The 26,205-nt window shown below is 36.4% G+C and overlaps 1 protein-coding gene across 6 annotated transcripts in view; it reads left to right on the plus strand.

Moving 5' to 3' along the window:
- The window catches only part of BIRC6 (baculoviral IAP repeat containing 6), a 214,000-nt gene that overhangs the window by 126,663 nt on the left and 61,132 nt on the right, over nt 1-26,205 (plus strand). For all 6 annotated transcript variants that reach the window (XR_003513300.1, XM_027554971.1, XM_027554972.1 and 3 more), the window contains 12 exons: nt 278-557; nt 2,172-2,428; nt 2,674-2,782; nt 4,937-5,158; nt 6,129-6,909; nt 8,347-8,490; nt 8,924-9,053; nt 12,489-12,620; nt 13,583-13,750; nt 15,230-15,403; nt 16,777-16,973; nt 25,484-25,784. Coding sequence is in view for 5 of the 6 variants with exons in the window: in XM_027554971.1 (XP_027410772.1) it covers nt 278-557; nt 2,172-2,428; nt 2,674-2,782; nt 4,937-5,158; nt 6,129-6,909; nt 8,347-8,490; nt 8,924-9,053; nt 12,489-12,620; nt 13,583-13,750; nt 15,230-15,403; nt 16,777-16,973; nt 25,484-25,784 (2,895 nt within the window). In the remaining variant the exon portion in view is untranslated. The remainder of the gene's footprint in view (nt 1-277; nt 558-2,171; nt 2,429-2,673; nt 2,783-4,936; nt 5,159-6,128; nt 6,910-8,346; nt 8,491-8,923; nt 9,054-12,488; nt 12,621-13,582; nt 13,751-15,229; nt 15,404-16,776; nt 16,974-25,483; nt 25,785-26,205) is intronic.

The raw sequence follows: 26,205 nt of genomic DNA on the forward strand, positions 1-26,205 counted from the left end.
TCGCTCAGTCGTGTCCAGGTCTTTGCGACCCCATGGACTATAACCTACCAGGCTTCTCCGTCCATGGGATTTTCCAGGCAAGAGTACTGGAGTGGGTTGCCATTTCCTTCTCCAGGAGATCTTCCTGACCCAGGAATTGAACCTGGGTCTCCCGCATTGTAGGCAGATGCTTTACCATCTAAGCCACCAGGGAAGTCCATTTTACTGTAGTTGCCATTAAAATATGAACTCGCGTTTACTTTTTCTTTAGTAATTGTTTAATTTTCTCTTCCTGTAGCCTGCCCCTCCTCAGTGTCTGTAGAAGTAAGTGCAGATGGAGTAAACATGCTTCCATTGTCCACTCCTGTTGTCACAAGTGGTCTTACCTACATAAAAATTCAACTTGTGAAAGCTGAAGTAGCTTCCGCTGTCTGCCTTAGACTCCATCGTCCACGAGATGCCAGCACACTAGGCCTTTCACAGATCAAATTACTGGGCCTCACTGCTTTTGGTACCACTTCTTCAGCAACAGTTAATAACCCCTTTCTTCCATCTGAAGATCAGGTATCCAAAACAAGGTATGTAGTTCCTCATTCTTAAGAAAAACCTTTCTGTGCTTTTCATGAAATTTATTCTGTGGTTTCTTTGTTTATTTTGAGTTTAGAAAATTCTTTGTTCCATAGGTTTCTAAATAATGTCATAATTTTTTAAGTGTCAGATCAGATCAGTCGCTCAGTCATGTCCGACTCTTTGCGACCCCATGAATCGCAGCACGCCAGGCCTCCCTGTCCATCACCAACTCCCGGAGTTCACTGAGACTCACATCCACCGAGTCAGTGATGCCATCCAGCCATCTCATCCTCTGTGGTCCCCTTCTCCTCTTGCCCCCAATCCCTCCCAGCATCTGAGTCTTTTCCAGTGAGTCAACTCTTCGCATGAGGTGACCATAATAAAGAATAATTGCATAGAAACAGAACTTTGAGGCTGGTTAAAATTGAGATTCATGTGTGTTTAAATTTTGAGATGATCTGTGATGTGCTTTATGTAGGTGTAAGTTCCACTTCTTTGGACTGTAGTCTTATGTAAGCATTTCCAAATGCCTATCCCCAAGAGAATATCTGAATCAAACAAGTTGACCACACAGATAAGCACCTGGTCTGTTATACAGTAATTCTTAAGAATACTGGCCAGTCAGTATGGATTAATATGGCCATATTATGGCCATGGGTCAATATGGCCATTAATATGGCCAGTCAGTAAAGGGTTTGATATGAACCATACAAATTGATACAAACTGACCAAACAAAGAAGGACGTGAATGTGTCCTTTAATTTACATTCGTCTGGTAAATTTGGATGTTTGAAATTTTTATAGATTGGTTTTATTGTATGTTTTACCTGAGGAAGAAAATTGGAATTTCTTTTTTATTTTCAAGCTGCTGGGTCTTTTCAGTTTTGCAATTCTGTGATCCTGTGCAGTTTATATTTATGCATATATGTATATACAAAACTATTTCCTGACTAAATAAAAAGCAAGTTCATAATTCCTAAATGTGACTTGTACTTAAGTTTTATTTTGTATGTTATAGGGGAAACTTGCTGTGTGTTTAACTCTTATTGATGTTATAGTATTCTAAAAATATTCTTTTTTTAACATAGATTGGTGCTACCTACTTATGAAATACAACATGCTGGTTATTTTCTCTGCTCGATAAGGCACAAATTTTTTTTTTTACCACAGATCTCCTCTTTTTTTTTTTTTTTAAAGAGTCTTTGCATGTAGCCCATTACAGAGTATCGAGTAGAGTTCCCTGTGCTATATAGCAGGTTCTTAGTAGTTATCTCTTTCATATATAGTAGTGTGTGTATGTCAACCCCAATCTTCCAGTTTATCCCTGGTAACTATAAGTTTGTTTTCTATATCCATGCCTCTGTTTCAGTTTTGTAAGTAAGTTCATTTGTACACCGCCACCCTTTTCTTAAATAATCCACATGTAAGTGATACCATGTCATTTTTGTCTTTCTGTGTATGACTTCATTCAGTAAGACAACCTGTCTATGACAATCTGTCTACAACTTGCTGATCTTGGACGTGTTTTGTTTGATCTTGGAAAAGTTTTTACTTCAGAAGTCTGAAGTAATTTAAGCTACTTAAATTAACCCGTATAGGCTGTTTTGTGTTTTGTATTTCAGTATTGGATGGTTACGGTTATTACATCATTGCCTTACTCACATAAGTGATCTGGAAGGAATGATGGCAAGTGCAGCTGCACCTACTGCTAATTTGCTACAGACTTGTGCTGCCTTACTGATGTCTCCGTACTGTGGAATGCATTCACCCAACATTGAGGTTGTGCTCGTCAAGATAGGACTTCAGTCCACTCGAATTGGCCTAAAGCTTATAGACATTCTTCTGAGAAATTGTGCAGCATCAGGCAGTGATCCTACAGGTGACAATTAATTTTGATATTTGAATTTTTACATATCTACAGAGAAATAATATTTGAACTATGATGTTTGATTAATTCTGTTTCCAAAATTAATTTCCATATGGCTTCATTATTTTTGGAGTTTGATTTGTTGTTGTTGTTGAATTTTATAGAAGTTATGTTTAATGAATAATTTAAATTGAGCGAATCTTTTCATCTCATTTGCTTATTTAGCAAATTTTCCCTTTTGATTCTCTTTTTACAAGATTTAAATAGCCCTTTACTTTTTGGAAGACTGAATGGACTCTCTTCTGACTCTACGATAGATATTCTTTATCAGCTTGGAACAACTCAGGATCCTGGAACAAAAGATAGGTATGTGGTGATCTCATTTTTCACACAAGAACATATGTACACATAATCTCATGTAGTGGATTTTACTAATAATGCTTTTTTTAAAGATCTTTTTGTAAAAGTTAAGCTTAGGTATTACTAAACTTACAGAAATAAAGGAATATTGTGTCTATATTAGATACCTGGACTATTTTGATAATAGTAATGGTTTCACTGATTATTTATATTACCCACTGACATCTTTTCATTAGATTCTTTCCCTTCTTTCTCCTGCTTCTTACCACAAAGTGAGACACTGTCATCCAAGTAAATAATACTGATTGTTTCACCTAAATGTTTACTGATCTTTCAGTATAGGTAATTTTAGCTATGTTTTACTAATGTAGTTCTTCCTTGATGTCTTTTACCTTCAAATTCATAAGAAGTGCAAGTGTCTTTGAAACATGCTTTTGTTTGTATAAGTAATATGAATTATCTTTATGCTGGAGACTGTTTCCTGAGTTAATATCCTTTTAAGTATGTTGAATATTTTATATTCAATTAAGATTCTTTATTTTTATTAATTTGTATTTAAAGTGAAAGCATTTGGTATGTTGTTAAACATCTTCATGAATTATTAACAGATTATTAATTTTTTGGTGGGTTCATACTCATTTTACAGCTGTTCACTGAGTAGTTGGTATATGTCTGGCATTGTGCTAATACTAGAGAGATCAAGTTTATTCAGTCCAACTTGGGCTTTCAGGACTGAGGAGACAGAACAGTGTCCCTAATAAGGGGAGATTTATGTAGGTCAGACTGAAGGGCATGAATTAGAGTGCCTGGCAGTGAAGTCATCTTGGAAAAATTGTTACTTATTCCCTGATATTTCCTTTCATTAATTTTAAATTCATTGCATTCATGTACTCCAGGTTAAAAATATTTAAAGAATATATTTAACAAAGTAAAATTAGTTTGTCAGATAACTTCAAAATATTGAATAGGCTGACTTCCTTTCCATTAAACTTTTGCTTTATATAAACTGTATGATAACTATATTATATTTAAAAATATATTGGAATATGTTTTGACAAAGTGAATAGTAATTAAAGTCAAATTTGAATCATAATGATTAATAGGGTTAAAAATATGTGCTAAATATTTTTCTGGAATAGGTTTCCTGCAGTCTTGTGGTTATTTTATTTTTAACTTTTTTTAATCATAAAAAGAAATTGTGCTTAAAATTACTTTCTTAGAATAATGCAAATATAGCTGTTTCAGAATATTTTAGAATTGATATTAATGACAAGATTTTGGCTGCTGTTTTTCTAGGAAATGTTACTTTTCCCTAATTGCCTCATCTCCCTTCTTTTCCAGTGATTTTTCCTTATTTCTTATCATATGCAATTTAAAGCAGTTGATCCTTCAGTCCTTCAGGGTAGAGAGAGGGATTAAGTGGTATAATACCCTTTCCAACTCCCATTTCTTTTAACGTTAAGTGAAGAATCTTGTGCTCTAAACTAGACATTTAAAAGTAAACAAAACAAAGATAAACAGTGTTTTAAGAACTTGACAATAAATCTACCCCCCGCCCTTAAAAATACAAAGTTCAAAGCATTGCTTTAAAAAAGTCTTTTGCTTTCATTTTGTGGTCCCAGCTCTAGGCAATGGAGTGTAGTAGGGTGGCACTTGAAAACGTATGTGTGTTGAGGCTGTTGGGTTGTCAGAGGGCAGGAGGTGGGTGGCTGGTACTAGTATTTAATTCTTGGGGACCGGAGATGTGAAACACGGTATATTGCATGAGATTCTGCACAATGAAGAGCTGACCCCCAATCACTGCTCTACGGTATGTGGATTTATTATAAGAGTAAAAATTTAGAGGATAAAATTAGTTTTTTTAAACTGTATATCCTGTAATTCTAGACATTTATACGTTCTGTCATAAATGAGGTAAGAATCAATATTTATATACTGATTAGATGAGTTATTGCAGATATTTTCATCACTTAAATAGGTATTATTGGAAAATTAGAATTACTTTGACATTATTGATTGCATAATTCCTTTTCCCTCCTATTTTAAATTAAAATTACTGAGAATACTCATGTATTATTTTCAAATATACATTGTTTACATGCAGTGGTGGAATTTATCTGTAGTATAATTGATTATTTGAATTCATCTTCTTTTTTTAAGAATTCAGGCCTTGTTAAAATGGGTCAGTGATTCTGCAAGAGTGGCTGCTATGAAAAGAAGTGGCAGGATGAGTTACATGTGTCCTAACTCTTCATCAATAGAGTATGGTCTTCTGATGCCATCTCCTTCTCATTTGCACTGTGTAGCAGCAATTTTGTGGCACAGTTACGAACTGCTGGTAGAATATGATTTACCAGCACTGCTAGACCGAGAACTCTTCGAGTAAGTATGATTTACGAAATTCGTTTTCTCCCCAGTATTAGATCACTTTAGGTTTTTACTTGATAAAGCAGCATTTTTGTATGCTTAGTTGTATAAAAAGAAAGTGCTAGATAAGTATAAATGATATCATTTTGAAATGAGATGCTACTCAAATTTAATCTTCATGTTTTAAGAAGCTGTACTAATGTCATTGCTGCTTTTCCCACCTAAATTTGGAATGTGTAATGTATTCTGCAGTTCACATTGTTTATTCTCTTTTGTAAATTTACTCACCAGATTCTTTTATCTTTAATATACAACTTTGGAGGGAAAGTGTAACTAGAAATTTTAAAAGACTACTTTAAACGGTTCTTCCAGTTGTTTGTTTTTCATTCTTTCTAGACAGCTATGATTGTTCTTTTGACTAGAAGTTTCCACTTAACCCACATTTCTTCACCATATGCAGTTAAGGCTTTATTGAGCTGACTGCCTAATAACTCTATGGCAAAATATAATATTTATTTCTGAAGAGTTCTATGACTCATAAAGGGTTGGCTTTTTTTTCTCTAGTTTGTCATTTTTGCTTTTTTTAGTTGGCATAATCCATGATTTATTAGTGAAGCTCACTAATAGTTTTCATTTTGCAGACATGAATTAAAACGATTAATCATGTCAAATTTAATCTAAACATTTCTTTGCTATAATTTTTTCATTATTTCCTGTATGTCATTTTTTTTTTTTAGGTCACACAGAGAATGGTAGAACCATTTTGATAGAGATCTCAGTTTTCTGTGCTCATCTTGCAAGTCTTACTTCAGCCTACTGAAGTACTTAATGATGTTTATTAGAACCAATCTTGCTGAGACATTATAGTGTCCTAATACTGAATGTTAGACTGTGTAATTTTCATCAGAGTGATTTCTAGTAGAAATAATGGACAGTGAGGTCTTCCTAAAAATTTTTTTTAAACATGGTATCTTTTATTCCTTAGGTTACTTTTTAATTGGTCCATGTCTCTTCCCTGCAATATGGTTTTGAAGAAAGCTGTGGACAGTCTGCTCTGCTCGATGTGTCACATACACCCAAGCTATTTTTCTTTGCTCATGGGCTGGATGGGCATTACCCCTCCCCCAGTGCAGTGTCACCATGGACTGTCCATGACAGATGATAGCAAAAAGCAAGATCTCAGTTCATCTTTAACAGACGACTCTAAAAATGCACAAGCACCTCTTGCCCTAACTGAATCACATTTGGCAACCCTTGCTTCCTCTTCTCAATCTCCAGAAGCTATCAAACAATTATTGGACTCGGGTTTGCCTTCTCTTCTTGTGAGGAGTCTGGCTAGTTTTTGTTTTAACCACAGTTCTTACTCTGAAAGCATTGCTCAATCAGTAGACACTTCCCAGGACAAACTGAGACGGCACCACGTTCCCCAGCAGTGTAATAAGATGCCCATCACAGCAGACCTGGTTGCTCCTGTTCTTAGGTTTTTGACAGAAGTTGGCAATAGCCATATTATGAAAGACTGGCTTGGTGGGTCCGAAGTCAATCCACTGTGGACAGCGCTTCTGTTTTTACTGTGTCACTCTGGGTCCACCTCTGGAGGGCACAGCCTAAGCGCACAACAGACCAGTGCGAGATCGGCTTCTCTTTCCTCAGCTGCTACAACAGGATTGACTACTCAGCAGAGGACAGCAATCGAGAATGCGACTGTTGCATTCTTTCTGCAGTGCATTTCATGTCACCCTAATAATCAAAAGCTGATGGCCCAGGTAAGAGTAGAAAAACTGTCTTCTGTTCCAGGTGTCTTATTATTTTAATGTGCTGTCACATAACACTCTTGAAATTAGTTCAGAAAGTGGCATGTATTAGGGCCAGGTGATGATGAAGTTTCCTGTTGGGTGCATTTAAGGATTTGAATTTAAACCATAATTAATATTAAGTACTGATATCTCTTCCCTCCTCTCTTCACTTGTTAACCTAAGTCAGTTATTCTTTTTGATGAATGATGGACAAACTCTTCAAGATTCTAGCTAAAGGTCAAACATTCCTCTTTTTTAAAAATCTACCCCCAATACGATGCTTCAGCTCTTGGAACAAGATTGACCACTTAAAGGTGGCCGTTGAAGGCCTCATCTGCATCAAGGCATTACATTTTGTAGTAACTGGATTGTTAAAAGCTGTTGATTTGCTTCTAATGAAGCACATTAGAGTAGGTTTCAGATAGGAGACTCTTGACAAATCACATTCAAAGTATGAAAGATTATTGTATTGAGTCTGGGGGCCAAGAATCTTGAAAGCTGGAATTATCTCTAAAATAATTCTGGTTCCTTTTTTCCAGATTTTGCTTGTTCCAGCTGTTGTGATCTTCAACAAGTTTTAAACTATAAAAGGGACATAGTAATACCTGCCTCTCAAAAGACTTTTTTTTTGAGAGGATTATAATGTAAACAAGCATGCTCTGCTGTGTATACTAGCATAGTGCTTGTTTGAGACTTGGTTCAGTTCAGTTCAGTTCAGTTGCTCGGTCGTGTCCAACCCTGTGAGACATGGTAGACACCAATAAATAGGAACGAGCATGTACTCCCTTATTTAATAGTGCTTATCCAGGTTAAACTATTAATATCTAAAAGGATGAGCTATTATAGTTTTAAAAAATTACCAAATGACTTAACTTTTAGAAGAGGAAAATACTTTATTGCCTCAGCTATATTATTGGGAAACTATTTACTTAATGTGCCTAATTTGAAAGAAATGCTTAAATTACCAATTTAAGTCCTTAAATATGAGTGTTTGAAAATTTGGTTTCTGCCTGTGGGTAGAGTGAAACTTTCTGTTCCATTGTCTTCTGTCCTAGTTTTCTCTCTTAGTTTCTTGTTAAGGCTTTATATTTTTAATATTTTTTTTCAGAATTTTTATTGTATAGTAACCATATTCAGATATTGATTGAAGTTAAAATTAATTTGGTTTTGCCAGGTATTTTTTGAAAACCCTGTACTAGTAACTTCTCTTATCCACAGAAATTTCTGATTCACTTTTAACTTCATGTCTACCTCTTACTCATTTAAGATGGAATAATATATTCTTTAATTGCTAATTTGATGAATTGAAACATACTTATTAATCCACATTAAAAATTTCCTCTTTATTCTTTAAAGTAAAAAGCTGGAAGTGCCACGTTTAACTTTTTAAATCTCTCACTTTGTCAGGTTCTCTGTGAACTGTTTCAGACATCTCCTCAAAGAGGGAACCTTCCAACATCAGGCAATATTTCAGGGTTTGTACGTAGATTATTTTTGCAGTTGATGCTAGAGGATGAGAAAGTGACAATGTTTCTTCAGTCTCCCTGTCCAGTGAGTATTTAACAATTAAATTAAATCTTAATGATGAACTGTGTGTAAAGATATTTTATGTTTTCATATCAGAGCTTACAGTTATCTCTGTTCTCATTTCTAATACAGCAGAATGAAACTATGATAGCTTTTATACTTAATGATAGGACTTAGAAATCTCAGCTAACTCTCTGTCTGGAATAACGTAGTTGTAAATTGCCATGAATAGTATAATTTGATTTGGGAGGAAAAGTGGCAGATTGTTGAGTATAACAGTGCTAATGCAAAATTTGACCAACAAATCACGACAGACATGCCACATTTGAAGAAATACAGAAAATAAGCTCGTATATTTTTGTATGCATTATTGAATTTTTATTCTTTTATGCTTTTGAAGTTATTATATAATGACATATATTTCAAAAAAATTTCTTTTTTATTTCTTGATTTGCAGCTGTACAAGGGGAGAATTAATGCTACTAGCCACGTCATCCAGCATCCAATGTATGGAGCGGGCCACAAATTCCGAACACTTCATTTGCCAGTCTCAACAACATTATCAGAAGTTCTGGACAGAGTGTCAGGCAAGTCAGATTTAAATATTTATTTTTCTGTAACTATGTTATATGTATATAGGAATTTTATCATTTTTATAATTTTACTACCTTCACTCAGGAGCTATTTAATGACATGAAATGGTCAAGATGGTTTCACATTTCAAAACATGGATGCTGTGTACAAAATGTATAATACATTCCAGCACCAGTAATTCTTTTGTTGTTATGTGTGTTGTGTTTAGTAGTGGCAGAACGGGCAGTTGGAAATGGCGACAAGCTTTGGGAAGCTATTGATGGAACTTTCTCGAGATAAACCATAAAGCTATTTTATAGTAGATGACTTGCACAGTATATTAGGTTGAATGACAGCATTCTAAGTAATAAACGTTTACTAAATCTAGGGGATAAATGAATGGTCAGTAGGTAGAATTGGCTGGTGACTTTATTGTTTATAACAGTGAGGAAGACAGAAATTTTCCCCTAGATTTCTTGTCTGTGTTTCAAGAGCTCTCAGTTGATGCCTTTAAATAGGATATAAGTTTCTGAAGTAAAAGCATTTTGGGGGTAGAATGCCAGTTAACTGTGGTGAGTTTCACTTTTTTTGCCTTTCTGAAATCCTATCCAGTGATGAATTCATTGAGTATCTGCTATGTGTAAGCACAGTAATTTCTTCTAGGGCTGTAACAGTGAGTAGGACACATACTCTGCCTCTCAGAGTATTTATGATATTTTGTGTATTGTCAGAATAAAAAACAAACTGAAAATTTAAATATTTGCAATTTAAATATAAGTCAGTGTGTTTCTAAGTCTTTGAGCAACACTTAACTGGAAAAAGTTAGGAGTTCCCAAAAAACTGGCATAATCTATTTATTAGTTGGAAATATTAATCCAAATTTGAAATAAAAGACTGAGTTGAAGAGACTGGGGAGTTGTTACCGTACATATTTGGGCTTCCCTGGTAGCTCAGCTGGTAAAGAATTCGCCTGCAGTGCAGGAGACCCTGGTTCAATTACTGAGTCGGGAAGATACCCTGGAGAAGGGAGAGGTTACCCACTCCAGTATTCTTGCACTTCCCTGGTGGCTCAGATGGTAAAGAGCCTGCCTGCAGTGTGAGAGACCTGTGTTCGATCCCTGGTTTGAGAAGATCCCCTGGAGGAGGGTATGGCAACCCTCTCCAGTATTCTGGCCTGGAGAATCCCCATGGACAGAGAAGCCTGACAGGCTGTAGTCCCTGGGGTTGCAGAGTCAGACACGACTGAGCGACTAAGCACACCAAACATACTTACATAGACGGTAAGTTAAATCACTTGAGTGAATATGATCACTTTGAGAAAATAAAGTAGAAAAGATTGTTTATCGGTTTTAGACACTGCATGTAACACGAATGTGTGCATATTATAATAATATTTTCCTACATTTTACATATTACACAGTAAAGTGTTATATTCTAACATTTATAATATATTCTATTATAAATGTCTAACGTTTTTTTCTTACTTGAAAACCTCCACCTTACCTGTTATAGCTAAACTTTGTGAAAATTGGATTTTACACACTTTTTTCTACATTTCAGTTTTCTAAAAGTGTGCCTTTTACATGATGAAGAAAAAATTTCTAATTGAAGGAAGTGAACAAGAGTACTGAAATTCAGCTTTTGAGATGACAATGTTTAACTTAATCGAAATGTATAGACATAGTACCAAATAACTGGAAGTTTAACATTTTATTTATCTTTACCATAAATGAATTCTGTTTTCTAAAATGTCTTGTTCTGTCATTTAGAATATTGAGCAAAATAGCTCCCTTTATTATCTAAAAATTAAAAATAAAACTGATGGCTGTGGAAGAACAGTATCCTACTAAAAAGTCCAACTGAGTTATCCTTAGCAAATACCAGAAACTTCTAAGTGCCTGCTTTAACCTCTGGTCAGCAGTACTTTGGTCTTTAAACTGTATTTGTATTCTTTAGTCACATCTCATGATACAGTAACATGTGCATATGTATTTTACTAATATTCTTGAAAACAAAGAATCCAAAATTATTTAAGTGGTCCCTTTACCTGCTTCTATTGTTTTTAACTGTATTGCTTTCAAATAATGATTGTTTGTTGTTTTTTTTTTTTAATTTCTATCATTGTTTTTAAGCAGTTTGACTATTACTATCATCAGATAATATGCCTTGTAGTTTTCTTCATGTTTTTATGATTTCAGTTTTTTGACTTAAATCTGTGTGTTTATGAATTTTATCAGATTTGGAAATGTTTTGCCTGTTAGTTTCTCGAATATATTTGTCTTCCCATAACTCTGCTCTTTTAGTGATTCTAAATACACATTTATTAGGCCTCTTGAAGTTGTTTTGCAGCTCACTGAAGCTCTGTCCTTTTTCCCCCCATTTCCCCCAAATGTTCCCCCTCAAAACTTTTTGAGTTTCTTAGTAATTGGAGAAGGCAATGGCACCCCACTCCAGTACTCTTGCCTGGAAAATCCCATGGACGGAGGACCTTGGTAGGCTGCAGTCCATGAGGTCACTAAGAGTCAGACAGACTGAGTGACTTTGCTTTGACTTTTCACTTTCATGCATTGGAGAAGGAAATGGCAACCCACTCCAGTATTCTTGCCTGGAGAATCCCAGGGCCGGGGGAGCCTGGTGGGCTGCCGTCTGTGGGATCGCACAGAGTCAGACACGACTGAATCGACTTAGCAGCAGCAGCAGCAGCAGCAGTGGTTAAATAAGATCATTGTATGGTCATCATTTATTTCATGATTTATAATAGCATGCCATATTCAAAAGCATGAAAGAAAATATTAATTCAGAGTAATGACTATCTGTGAAACTCCTTGGTATTCATTCTTAAAGTACTTGTAAAATATGTCATTTTATCTAAGATTCCTAGCCAAATAAAAATAATAAAACCAGCAACCTCTGTTCCTTAAACTTGTTTGGTTATACTCCTATTTGTAGCAGGAGAATTCTAATGTAATGCATATTAGAATTAATTCTGAGCTTGAGTTCCATATTGCCCTTTACAGATTGTATCAGTAACCTTGCTAAGACTGTTTCCTTCTTTTGAAAATAATATTTCTCCTTGATATGCATGTTGTGAGGACTGAAATATATAGATATAGGTGATAAGCAGATTGATCTATGCCTAAAATAAAACAGAAGTTCTTGATAATAGTTTTAAAAACTGCCTCTAGAGGTAGTACCATTATAATATAAAAAATATTTTTTAGAGATTGGAGTTTAGGTATCCTGGCCTAAGGAGAATGATGAATCCCTTTCATTGATAAAATCAATGAGAATTGAATGTGTCACACTTGCCTTCGTAATATTTTTTCCAGACCATTTATATTGCCTTTGTGTTAGTTATAATATAATCTTGTGTAAAGTCCCCTAAGATATTATTTCCCTTCTTAATGATTTTTGAGAATCAATGTATTTTACACAAAAATTTCTTATAGATACACCAAGTATCACTGCTAAACTAATCAGTGAACAAAAAGATGACAAGGAAAAGAAAAACCATGAAGAAAAAGAAAAAGTTAAGGCAGAAAATGGATTTCAGGATAATTACAGTGTTGTTGTTGCTTCAGGTATGATTTTTTCGTATATAATCTTGATTTTGTTGGTTTCTATAAAGTGTAACATATTTATAGGAACTTCATGTAATAAACAGTATTGATGTAAAAAGCTGGTGTAATGATGTCTTAATATTAAATACACAATGGTTGTATCAGAAATCAGTTACTCTTTGGCATTGGAATTATTAAACTTACTTTGTGCTTACTGTATCTCATCAGATGCTGAACATGTGTTAATAGTTTAGATGCTGCATTTCAACTTGACAGTGTACAGACACTTATACTCTAAAAGTTCACTAAGTCTTAAGGAATTTTTCTGTAATTTTTTTTTTAATATAAAATACAAATTGAAAAAGTATTCAGTAGTTTTCACTTACGATATTGTGCTCATTCCATAAAATTAGAAAATAAAAATCTTCAAAAGAAAATTGGTTGAAAACTGAGTTTTTACTATATTAGATGCAGGAAGAGGAAAAATTGGTCAAGATAAGGGATAATCTTGGAGGATGTTTTTCTTAACAAAATTCTTAGTTCAGAAGAGAAAGCTCAACCTAGATTACATTTCTTCTTAAATAGAAGACATATATTGGTTTAATCTGTTCTTTCTCAGAGAAAAATTAAGAACACAAGCTTTTCTGTATATATTTGCACAAAATTACTTTCCAGTAAATGGATGCTCATCTACATGTATTTCAGAGAATACAGGAATTAATTTATACTTTCTTGAAAAATAGTTACACATGCATCCAGTTATTCATTGTGGTGGTTTAGTTGCTAAATCATGTCCAGTTATTCATGAAGTATAATAAATGACAAATAGGATCAAATACAAATAGGATCAAGAGATTAGATACTACAGGAAAAGAAATACTTGAGTCTTTTGGTGTTCCTGGTGCTTTAGTAATATATTGTGGAAATGCACTTTTACTTCATGAGTGTGTTGGCTATGTAAGGTTTTTGTTTGTTTGTTTTAGGGCTGAAGTCCCAATCTAAACGTGCTGTGTCATCTACGCCACCTCGCCCACCATCCAGGAGGGGGAGGACAATGCCTGATAAAACAGGAAGTGCCTCCTCAGGAGCAGACGCTGCCAGCAAGATAATTACGGTCCCTGTGTTTCACCTGTTCCACAAACTCTTAGCTGGTAATGTTCACAATGATAAAGCATATCAAAAATTTTAGTAATCTTACAAATGAGTAAATCACGTGTCATAACCAAAATCATGTTTAATCAGATGCTGTTGATGAGATAAATAATTTGGTGAGACTTTTATACGTACAGATCTCTCCAAGAAAAGTGAGAATAAAAAGAAAGTAACTTATTTGATACCCTTTTTAAACATTATAGTGTTGCAGTTTTGCACTAGCTTCTTAAATTTTGTTATGAATGTGCTATAAAATGATCAGTAAAATTAATGTTTAGTTAATTCATAACAAGTTATACAGGACATAGCATGAGGTTAATTTTAAAGAACTAGTTCTAGCAGTGGAAGTCTTAGATGTAGCCCTGATAGTTAAGCTTCCTCTCTTCCTGAATCATATTCTTTGACCAGTATATTTTCCTTTTGTTGAGGTAATAGCCATTTTATCTGCATGTGTGTGCTGTATCATTATAATCAAATTGCCAACTAACTTTGGATTTTACTTCTTAGCTTTAGACATTGTTGATTTCTACAGAGGTCAGTAAAGTATGCCAGGTAGACTGGATGTTTCTTTTTATAAAAACATTTTCATAGGAATACAGCTATACCCATTCTATATACAAGACAGCAAAAGAGACAAAGATGTAAAGAACAGACTTTAGGGCTATATGGGAGAAGGAGAGGGTGGGATGATTTGAAAGAATAGCATTGAAACATGTATATCACCATATGTAAAATAGATGACCAGTATAAGTTTGATGCATGAAGCAGGGCACTCAAAGCTGGTGCTCTGGGACAACCCAAAAGGATGGGGTGGGGAGGGAGGTCGGGAGGGGGTTCAGGACGGGGGGACTCATGTGCACCCATGGGTGATTTATGGCAAAAGCCACCACAGTATTGTAAAGAAATTATCCTCCAGTTGAAATAAATAATTTAAAAATATCTTTACATAGGAGTGCAGCTATGCCCATTCATTTATGTATTGCCCATAGTTATTTTCATGCTACAGTAGAGGTAGTAGTTGGAGCAGAGACCGTATGACCTCTGTAGCTTAAAATATTTATTATCTAGCCTTTTCGGAAAAGATTTGCCAACTCCAGATTTATGGAAATTTTTTTTCTCTCTGTTCACCAATGCTCAGAAGATCTTAGTGGGATTTGGTTAGTAACTAATTAACACTTTGTTTCAGTTCAGTTCAATTCAGTAGCTTAGTGGTGTCTGACTCTTTGCAACCCCATGGACTGCAGCATGCCAGGCCTCCCTGTCCATCACTTTGTATAGACATTATTGTTTACACTTGTCAGAAACAGATTTGAGTTTTATAAACTTTCTGTTGGCTGTTTTTATATTGTTTTGAAATTGGTGTCAGAATCAAACTCTTAACCTGTAATTTAGTAAAAGCATTAAGTGATTGAATAAATTGAATCAAGTAAACATCTCCCTCTTGGATTCCAGTTTTAACTTAGTTATGTCATTTTTAGGCCAGCCATTGCCAGCTGAAATGACGCTTGCTCAACTTTTAACTCTGCTATATGACCGAAAACTTCCTCAAGGTTACCGTTCAATAGATCTGACTGTTAAATTGGGATCCAGAGTTATCACAGACCCAAGTCTGTCAAAAACAGATTCTTTTAAAAGACTGCACCCTGAAAAAGGTACGTGTACGATACTTCTTTTAAGTTACAGTCTGTAATCTGAGCAGGCAGGGATTTCTGTAGCTGATTACTTAATGTACATTTTATTACATCAGCTTGAGATACTTTTTTTTCTTTATGACTATTTGTGAATATAGAAAATTGCCATTATTTCTGTTGGAAATTAATGTTAATTCCTTGTGTAGCATCACTTTATTTTTTATGGGCCCATATGCTTTAATTTTTTTTCCCCCTTTGGCTACACCATTCAGTTTGTTGAATCTTAGTTCCCCGACCATAGATTGAACTCTGGCTCTCAGCAGTGAAAGCATGGAGTCCTAACCACTGGACTGCCAGGGACTTCCTAATTTTTAAAAAATATTTCTGAATGAGCCATGTTAATTGTTCATAATTTTATAATCAAAGTGTGGGCCCCATTTAGAATTTCCAATTTACTGATAATTTATACTGAGTGATATTTTGTGCTCATAAGCATTTTTTTTCTCAAAAGTGGGATCATACAGTTTCTTACCTTTTTATTTTTATATATTCAATGAAATATTTCTAAATGTGCATTTTTACTTCCTATTTTTATATGGATGTAACAATTTATCTGTTTCACAGTTGTTGAAGCATTCTCATTCTAGTATTTCACTACTATAAATGCTATTTAAGCAATGATTTTCATAGTGTGGGATATGGTATCTTATTTATCTTCAATTTTTCCCTTGATTAAAGTTCAGTTTTTAATTATTAGCCCTTTGTGCTCTTTAATAAATTTTAATACATTTCCTTTGCCCAAATTTTCAGCAGGATAATTTGTCTCTTTTAATGTTCATAGGATCTGGTTGTATGTGAACATAAGCTTTTGGTTTTCCTCTGTGAGTGATTCAGATTTAATCAATATGGTATAATTTTCAGTTTTCAGTAAGAAAATTTTTTGTCACTATTCAGTTTTTCCTAAGTGAATACTTTTAGAGCATAACAGGCACATACATTAATATTTTCTGAAGTCTCTGATGTTTTACTTATTTGCCCTAAAGAATAGTACTTCTCAGACTTCAGTGTGCTTGCAAATCCCCTACAGGACATTATAAAATTGCAGCCTCCTATTCAGTAGGTCCAGAGTACGACCTGAGAGTCTGCATTTCAAAAGCTCTCAAAATGATGCTGATCCTGACTAGACCACGTAGTGAAACAACTATAGGGAGCAACATCAGAAGTTATTTAAATATTTTTGTAGCATCTAGCTTTAAAATAACTAAATCTGAATAGCAGGATAATTATGCCCTTTTGTTGAATAGAGAGATGGCAATAGCATCTGCTTTGTAAATGATTAAGTATTATAAAAATAGATCCTCTCTTTTAGCTGTTATTTGCAATTATTCTTCTAGATCATGGAGATTTACTTGGTAGTTGTCCCGATGATGAGGCTCTCACTCCAAGTGATGAATGTATGGATGGGATATTGGATGAATCTTTACTTGAAACCTGTCCCATTCAGTCACCATTACAAGTTTTTGCAGGAATGGGTGGACTGGCTCTTATTGCAGAAAGATTACCCATGCTATATCCAGAAGTAATTCAACAGGTAAGATAAGATTCCCAATTAATTATTCACGGCAAAGACCTGTTTTTTTGTTTAGGTTTAGCTTAACCTTTGGAAGTACCCTTTCCCTTAAAATCTTTGAGTATTGTATAAATCTTTCAAAGCTCAGCCTATATGGAGCTTTCTAAGAATTCAGTTCAGTCGCTCAGTTGTGTCCGACTCTTTGCCATGCCATGGGCTGCAGCACACCAGGCCTACCTGTCCATCACCAACTCCTGAAATCTACCCAAACTCATGTCCATTGAGTCGGTGATACCATCCGACAACCATCTCATCCTCTGTCATCCCCTTCTCCTCCTGCCCTCAATCTTTCTCAGCATCAGGGTCTTTTCAGATGAGTCAGTTCTTCACATAAGGTAGCCAAAGTATTATAGTTTCAGCTTTAATATCAGTCCTTCCAATGAATATTCAGGACTGATTTCCTTTATTTATTTATTTATTTTTTTTGATTTCCTTTAGGATGCAATGTAAACCAAGCACATTTGCCAGGGTCATCACAATAGTGTTTTTATTTTTATGCTACTTAAGATGTGATATTAATTATAGATGAAAGTGAAAGTGAAGTCGCTCAGTTGTGTCCAACTCTTTGGGACCCCATGGACTTTAGCCTACCAGGCTTCTCCATCCATGGGATTCTCCAGGCACGAGTACTGGAGTGGGTTGCAATTTCCTTCTCCAGGGGATCTTCCCGACCCAGGGATTGAACCCGGGTCTCCCACATTCCAGGCAGACGCTTTAACCTCTGAGCCACCAAGGAAGCCCCTAATTGTAGATACTACTAGAAAATAGGGGAGTGAGATAATAGAATATACTTCTACCCAAATACACTATGTCTATGTCTTTTTGCTTCACTTTTATTTCTTTTTAAGTGCCATTTCTATTTAAGTCATTTTTAAAACTTTAACTTCTTCCCCTGTCTGTCAATGTTACTGTCATTGAGGGGTGTACTTTAAATGTCCTTTTATTAAATGAAGGAAGTGTGTGATGCATGGAGAGTTGTAAATAGGACGTTCTTTATTTTTGTTGATTGAGGTAGGGAAATTATTCTCTGTAATTTTATCTACTTTGTGTGTGTGTGTACAAGTTTATGTATGTATTAGTTTCCTAGGGCTGCTATAACAAAGTACCACAAACCGGGTGGCTTAAAACAACAGAAATTTAATTTTCTTACAGGTCAGCAGGCTGTAAGTCTGAAATCAAGGTGTCACCAGAGCCCTGCTCATGTTGAAGGCTCTAGGGGAGAATCCTTCCTTACCTCTTCTTAGTTTCTGATTATTGCTGACAGTTAAGGGCATTCATGGAGAAGGCAATGGCACCCCACTCCAGTACTCTTGCCTGGCAAATCCCATGGACAGAGGAGCCTGGTAGGCTGCAGTCCATGGGGTCGATAAGAGTCGGACATGACTGAGAGACTTCACTTTCTCTTTTCACTTTCATGCATTGGAGAAGGAAATGGCAACCCACTCCAGTGTTCTTGCCTGGAGAATCCCAGGGACGAGGAAGCCTGGTGGGCTCCTGTCTCTGGGGTCACACAGAGTCGGACACAACTGAAGTGACTTAGCATAGCATAACAAGGGCATTCATTGCCCTCTAACTACAGCACTCCAGTTCTGCCTGCATTTTTACATGGCTGTCTTCCTTTTCTTTATCTGTATCTCCTGCCCCTTATAAAAACACTGTTCATTGGATTTGAGGTCCACCCTAAGCCAGTATGACCTCATCTGTTAATTGATTACATCTGCAAAGACCCTGTTTTCAAATAAGTTCACATTCACAGGTGCTGGGGGTTAGGACTTGAGCATATCTTTGGGAGGATACAGTTAAACCCACAATAATACCTATTTAGATAAATGGTTATTACTTCTATTCAAAGAACTTATGGTATTTTTATTTTTTAATATAATCAGGATATAAGATGACTGTCACAGAAAAATATGAGTAAAATTTCATTGCTTTTTAAAAATTGTAATGATATAGCTAAAAGTTTGAAATGGAAAAAACTCCAACATTCTCAGGATTATTGTTGCTCAGTGAAAATGACTTTCCTAGTTCAGTATTCAGTATGGTTCATTACAGTGATTGGAGACCAAGTACTGCTATAATAAATAGCCAAAAGAGTGAAAGTGACTTTAGAATTGAATATTTGTCATGGAAGAATTTTGAGGAGCATGATATAAATTGCCTTGAACAGACGATTAGTAGAAATATGCATGGTAAAGCCTTGTCCAGTGAGAGCCCAGAAGAAAATGAGGATCATGATAGAGAGAACCTATATATCATAGTGAAGTGAAGTGAAGTCGCTCAGTCGTGTCCGACTCTTTGCGACCCCATGGACTGTAGCCTGCCAGGCTCCTCCGTCCATGGGATTTTCCAGGCAAGAGTGCTGGAGTGGATTGCCATTTCCCTCTCCAGGAGATCTTCCCAACCCAGTGATTGAACCCTGGTCTCCTGCATTGTAGGCAGATGTTTTACCATCTGAGCCACAAGGAAAGTGTCATAGAGAATACCTAAATTGGGTTAAGCAGATTGTTGGTATAAATATGGATGTTAAAAGTACTAGTGGTGTAGTTTAGTAGGAAATGAGGAAAATGTTATTGGAAACTGGAGGAAAGGAGACTCCATGTCTTTTAGTGATAGAAATCTTAGCATGTTTGTGTCCTGTATGTGAAAAGCAGGACTTGTAAGTGATGAACTTGGATATTCAGCTGAATTTCCAACCTAAGTGTGAAATTACCTGTTTTCTTCTTGGTACTAATAGTAAAATGTGAGAGGAAAAAGATAAATTGAGAGAAGATGCTAAAATTAGAGATACGCTATCAGAAAAGCATGCTCTGGAGAGAAAGCCAAGGATGTGGCTTTCAGTGTTTACTGGTGCCTCAGATAAATCAAGGCACAATAGCAACCCACTCCAGTACTCTTGCCTGGAAAATCCCATGGACGGAGGAGCCTGGCAGGCTACAGTCCATGGGGTCGCAAAGAGTCGGACACGACTGAGCAACTTCACTTTCACTTTTCACTTTCATGCATTGGAGAAGGAAATGGTAACCCACTCCATTGTTCTTTCCTAGAGTCTGGTGGGCTGCCGTCTGTGGGGTGGAACAGAGTCCGACACGACTGAAGCGACTTAGGAGCAGCAGCAGCAGTATAGTCAGTCACATACAGAGCTTTGTGAAGAGATCAGTCATGGATCCCCTCAGTCATCTAACCCTGAGCCAGGAATGAAGAAAATTGTGTGACAGTGCTAGCATAGTAAAAGAGGGAGATGTGATGATGAAAGCAGAGGTTCAAATGAAGCAGCTGAAAGCCAAGGAATATGAATGGTCTCTCAGTTTCAGTTCAGTCGCTCAGTCGTGTCCGACTCTGTGGGACTCCATGAATCGCAGCACACCAGGCCTCCCTGTCCATCTCCAACTCCCGGAGTTCACTCAAACTCACATCCATCAAGTCGGTGATGCCATCCAGCCATCTGATCCTCTGTCGTCCCCTTCTCCTCCTGCCCCCAGTACCTCCCAGCATCAGAGTCTTTTCCAATGAGTCAACTCTGCATGAAGTGGCCCAAGTATCGGAGTTTCAGCTTTAGCATCGTTCCTTCCAAAGAACACTCAGGACTGATCTCCTTTAGAATGGACTGGTTGGATCTCCTTGCAGTCCAAGGGACTCTCAAGAGTCTTTTCCAACACCACAGTTCAAAAGCATCAATTCTTTGGCGCTCAGCTTTCTTCACAGTCCCAACTCTCACATCCATACACGACTACTGGAAAAACCATACCCTTGACTAGACGGACCTTTGTTGGCAAAGTAATGTCTCTGCTTTTGAATATGCTATCTAGGTTGGTCATAACTTTCCTTCCAAAGAGTAAGTGTCTTTAACTCCATGGCTGCAATCACCATCTACAGTGATTTTGGAGCCCCCCAAAATAAAGTCTGACACTGTTTCCACCGTTTCCCCATCTATTTCCCATGAAGTGATGGGACCGGATGCCATGATCTTCGTTTTCTGAATGTTGAGCTTTAAGCCAACTTTTTCACTCTCCTCTTTCACTTTCATCAAGAGGCTTTTTAGTTCCTCTTCACTTTCTGCCGTAAAGGTGGTATCTTCTGCATATCTGAGGTTATTGATATTTCTCCCAGGAATCTTGATTCCAGCTTGTGCTTCTTCCAGCCCAGTATTTCTCATGATGTACTCTGCATATAAGTTAAATAAGCAGGATGACAATATTACAGCCTTGACATATTCCTTTTCCTATTTGGAACCAGTCTGTTGTTCCACGTCCAGTTCTAACTGTTGCTTCCTGACTGTTGCTTAAGAAACCTGCTTCCTGAGGTTTCTCAAGAGGCAGGTCACGTGGTCTGGTATTGCCATCTCTTTCAGAATTTTCCACAGTTTATTGTGATCCACACAGTCAAAGGCTTTGGCATAGTCAATAAAGCAGAAATAGATGTTTTTCTGGAACTCTCTTGCTTTTTCCATGATCCAGCAGATGTTGGCAATTTGATCTCTGGTTCCTCTGCCTTTTCTAAAACCAGCTTGAACATCTGGAAGTTCACGGTTCACGTATTGCTGAAGCCTGGCTTGGAGAATTTTGAGCATTACTTTACTAACGTGAGATGAGTGCAATTGTGTGGTAGATTGAGCATTCTTTGGCCTTGCCTTTCTTTGAGATTGCAATGAAAACTGACCTTTTCTAGTCCTGTGGCCACTGCTGAGTTTTCCTAATTTGCTGGCATATTGAGTGCAGCACTTTCACAGCATCATCTTTCAGGATTTGAAATAGCTCAACTGGAATTCCATCACCTCCACTAGCTTTGTTTGTAGTGATGCTTCCTGAGACCCAGTTGACTTCACATTCCAGGATATCTGGCTCTAGGTGAGTGATCGCACTATCGTGATTATCTTGGTCGTGAAGATCTTTTTGTAGAGTTCGTCTGTGTATTCTTGCCACCTCTTCTTAATATCTTCTGCTTCTGTTAGGTCCATATCATTTCTGTCCTTTATCGAGCCCATCTTTGCATGAAATGTTCCCTTGGTATCTCTATAATTTTCTTGAAGAGATCTGTAGTCTTTCCCATTCTGTTGTTTTCCTCTAATTCTTTGCATTGGTCACTGAGGAAGGCTTTCTTATCTCTCCTTGATATTCTTTGGAACTCTGCATTCAGATGCTTGTATCTTTCCTTTTCTCCTTTGCTTGAATGGTCTCTAGTAGATGGAAAACACAAGGAACTGACACTCCCCGAGAGCCTCCAGAAAGAGCATCGGATACTTAGGATCCAAAGCTTTGATTCCAGCTCCATAAGATTCTTAGATTTCTGACCTTTAAATCTTTCAGATAATAAATTTGTGTTGTTTTAAGTCAGTAAGTTTGTGGTGATGTGTTACAGCAAAACATATAGAAAATGAATACAGATTTTGGTGTGTACTCTTTTTATGATGTTTTTATCTTGTTTTCGGAGAAGGCAATGGCACCCCACTCCAGTACTCTTGCTTGGAAAATCCCATGGACGGAGGAGCCTGTTAGGCTGCAATCCATGGCGTCGCTAAGAGTCGGACACGACTGAGCGACTCCACTTTCACTCTTCACTTTCATGCATTGGAGAAGGAAATGGCAACCCACTCCAGTGTTCTTGCCTGGAGAATCCCAGGGATGGGGGAGCCTGGTGGGCTGCTGTCTATGGGGTTGCACAGAGTCGGACACGACTGAAGTGACTTAGCATAGCATATCTTGTTTTGGCATCAGGGCAATACTGTCTTATAGAATGGGTTGGAAAATGTGTAATATTTCATATAAGGAACTGTTAGATGGGCTTTTCAATAGATTAAACACTTAAAAGATTACAAAATATTAGTAGAGAAGCTATGTCAAAAGAAATAATCCAGACTGAAGCACAGAATGTGTAAGGAATGAAAAGAACATGACAGCTATATGGACATGTAGCTAGAAGTGAAAAATTCTAATGTGTATTTATGGTCATAGAAAAAGAGTGAATTGAAACAAGGACAGAAACAATACTGAAAGGAAGAAAATTTTCCAAAACTGATAAAAAAACCTCAATCCGAAATTCAAGAAGCCCTCTACACCCCAAGTAGGATATTCATGCCTAAGAACATCTATGATAAACTACTTAAAAACAAGAGAAAAGTTTAAAACCAGCCAAAAAGCAGTAAACCCATTTCTTTCAAAACAGTAACAATAATTCTGGCAAGTAACCTTTCATCAGACACCTTTGGAGCCAGGGAATTACTTCTTTGAAATGTAAAAAAAAAAAAAATCTGCCATCCTAGAATTTTATACCCAATGAAGAAGATTTTGGACATTTTCCTCAACCACCACTACTCTTTCCATAAAAGGTAAATTAATAATATAGAATAGTCGGTTTATGATGAACTCTCCTTATATATTAAGTCTGCACAGACTATCTTTAAAAGAAAAGAAACAAGAGAAAGCAATTGTTTAAAGGCTCTTGAGAGTGACCAAAAGTAGGCACCTGTTGGAGAGGATTTAAACATGAAGAGAATAAAACCACATTGGGTGAGATTAATCTTCTGAGACTACTCCTCAGTCTCAGTGGGGTGAGATGATAGAACTCATGCAAAAGCTATAGAGGAGTTTGGTTCTTCCATTCTGGCTGGAGATTAAAAGAGGGGAAATTCAGGAAGAAGGGACTCATAGATGGGGTACTCCAAATTCTGCACGGGAAGTTTTGCACAACTACAGCTGGCTCCTGAATACTTAGGGTTCGTGAGAGAAAACTGGAAGGCTGAACAAACTGTCCAGACATGTCAGTGTCTGTCCAGCATAAAAGAGACAGAATTTGTAATTCTATTCCTTCCAAGTTAGAGGTAAAAATCTTCAGCTTTTCTATTGAAATTTCAAATGAGTCACACATTAAAGAGTATAGATGACATCCCGGTAATCAGAGACTCACTTGAAAAATAATGGTAAAACTACAATAGACTCTAATAAATTTATAAAAGCTCCATGAGTTTAAGATTGACCCACAAGTAATTTAACTGTTTTCTAATACAAAACTAAAGCATTTTTTAATATAAAACTGACCCACTAGTAATTTGACCATTTTCTAAAATAAAACTAAACTCTTAATTATAAAAGTAAACTTGTCAATAATGTATGATGTATAATTAAAAAACAGACAGACATGGAAAGAAAGAAGAAAATATTACCTGTGGTTAACAATAAAATAAGTCAGTGAACAGCTCTTACTCACATTTTGCCAGTTGCCCCACTAATGTTCTGAAGAAGGAAAAGAAAAAAAATCACTTTCTTTGGCATGGTTTGAGGAAGATTGTGGTCATAGATTCAATTCAGGATCATATTGATATATTGCATTTAGTTGTCTCTTTAGTCTCCTTTAACCTGTAACAACTACATTATCTTTGTTTTTCATGACCATGACACATAGAAAAGTTCAGGCTAGAAAACTTATCTATATATGTAGTCGTATATATGTATGTCTTGACTTGATGTTCAGTTGCTTCAGTCATGTCCAACTCCTTCCGACCCTATGGACTGTAGCCCACCAGGCTCACCTGTCCATGGGATTCTCCAGGCAAGAATACTGGAGTGGTTGCCATGCCCCATGTCTCCTGTGTCTCCTGCATTGCAGGCAAATTCTTCACCCATGAGCCACCTGGGAAGCTCGGTCACATATATATGTGTCTATACATGTTTTCCCTAGATTTGTTTGCTTATAGAGCATGGAGTCAGACTGCCTTGGGCAGTGTGCACATACCTGTGTCCCATGTCTGCTTTGTAAAGTATCATTTCCACTAAAAGAAATCAGTGCCCCTTGGAAAAATTCTAGGATTCGGGCAGAGAATATAAAAGTTGAGCGTAGATACAGAAGTCTGCTTTAAGAGGGTTCCACTGACCAAGCCTGATTCTACTTGGTCATGAGATAAAATGATAGTAACAGATTATTACTTGCAGAGTAACTTTAGAATTAATTAACAATTAAATTAATAAATGAATGAATAAATAGATGAAGAAGAAGGAAATGTTTTTGTGTACAGTTCACTGCCAACCAATAAATGTAGAATTCATGAAAGAAAGAAAACACCATTTGGCAGCTACTGTAATTGTTATTTCTTCCAAACATTATATAAATGCTAACTCTAATGATCAAAGTTGAGTTGGAAACAAGGAATTTATGTAGTCTCAAAAACTCTGTCTATAGATACTTAACTAATTACAAAGGAGAAAATAGTAACTTTTAGGGTAGAAATACTTGGCACAACTTATGGTATCCTGTAACTCATTTTTAAAAACATGTCCTTTTATTGATTTAAAAACATTTTTTTATTTCAAATTTGAGTTTAGTTGATAGTTTCAGGTGTACACCAAAGTGATTCAGCTATACATACTTAATTGATTTTTATATTCTTATATTTTAAAGAGATCATTTGAATTCATGCCTTTACTTTGAACCTGATGTTGAAACATACAAATAGCCAAACAAAATTGTTTTTACTTTAGGTGAGTGCTCCGGTTGTAACATCTACCACTCAGGAAAAACCAAAGGATAGTGATCAGTTTGAATGGGTGACTATTGAACAATCAGGGGAATTAGTTTATGAAGCGCCAGAAACCATTGCGGCCGAACCTCCACCTATCAAGTCAGCAGTACAGACCATGTCTCCCATACCTGCCCATTCTTTGGCTGCTTTTGGATTATTTCTTCGGCTTCCGGGTTATGCTGAAGTGCTACTGAAAGAGAGAAAACACGCCCAGTGCCTTCTTCGCTTGGTTTTGGGAGTTACAGATGATGGAGAAGGAAGTAAGTGTTGAGTGTTACTAATAAAATTTGATGTAGGTGGGTTGTGTGAAATTAATTCAGTTGTGCTTACAAAATTGCTGGTCATCTTTGGAGGCATTTAAAGATGAAGGAGATATTTAGATCCTGCCATCAAGTAGCTAATGTGCTACAGTAATAGCAATGAGGAATGTCTATACACATATAGACTTAACAAGTTATAAAAGCCTTGAGAGAAGTACAGTATTATGGAGACTTACAAGTGTGAGATTATTTTCTTATGAATAAAACAGCATTATAGTTTTTAGTGGGCCCTTGAAGGAAATCATCAGTTGTAGACTGAGAATGGTTATTTCAGAAAGAAGGACTGCTTTGAGCAGTGTTTATGTGCTCATGTTATATGAGAGGGAGATAAAATTTGCATAAAGCAGCACAGAGAACTCAT

Source organism: Bos indicus x Bos taurus, chromosome 11 (assembly GCF_003369695.1).
Source record: "Bos indicus x Bos taurus breed Angus x Brahman F1 hybrid chromosome 11, Bos_hybrid_MaternalHap_v2.0, whole genome shotgun sequence".
Taxonomy (NCBI): Eukaryota; Metazoa; Chordata; class Mammalia; order Artiodactyla; family Bovidae; genus Bos; species Bos indicus x Bos taurus.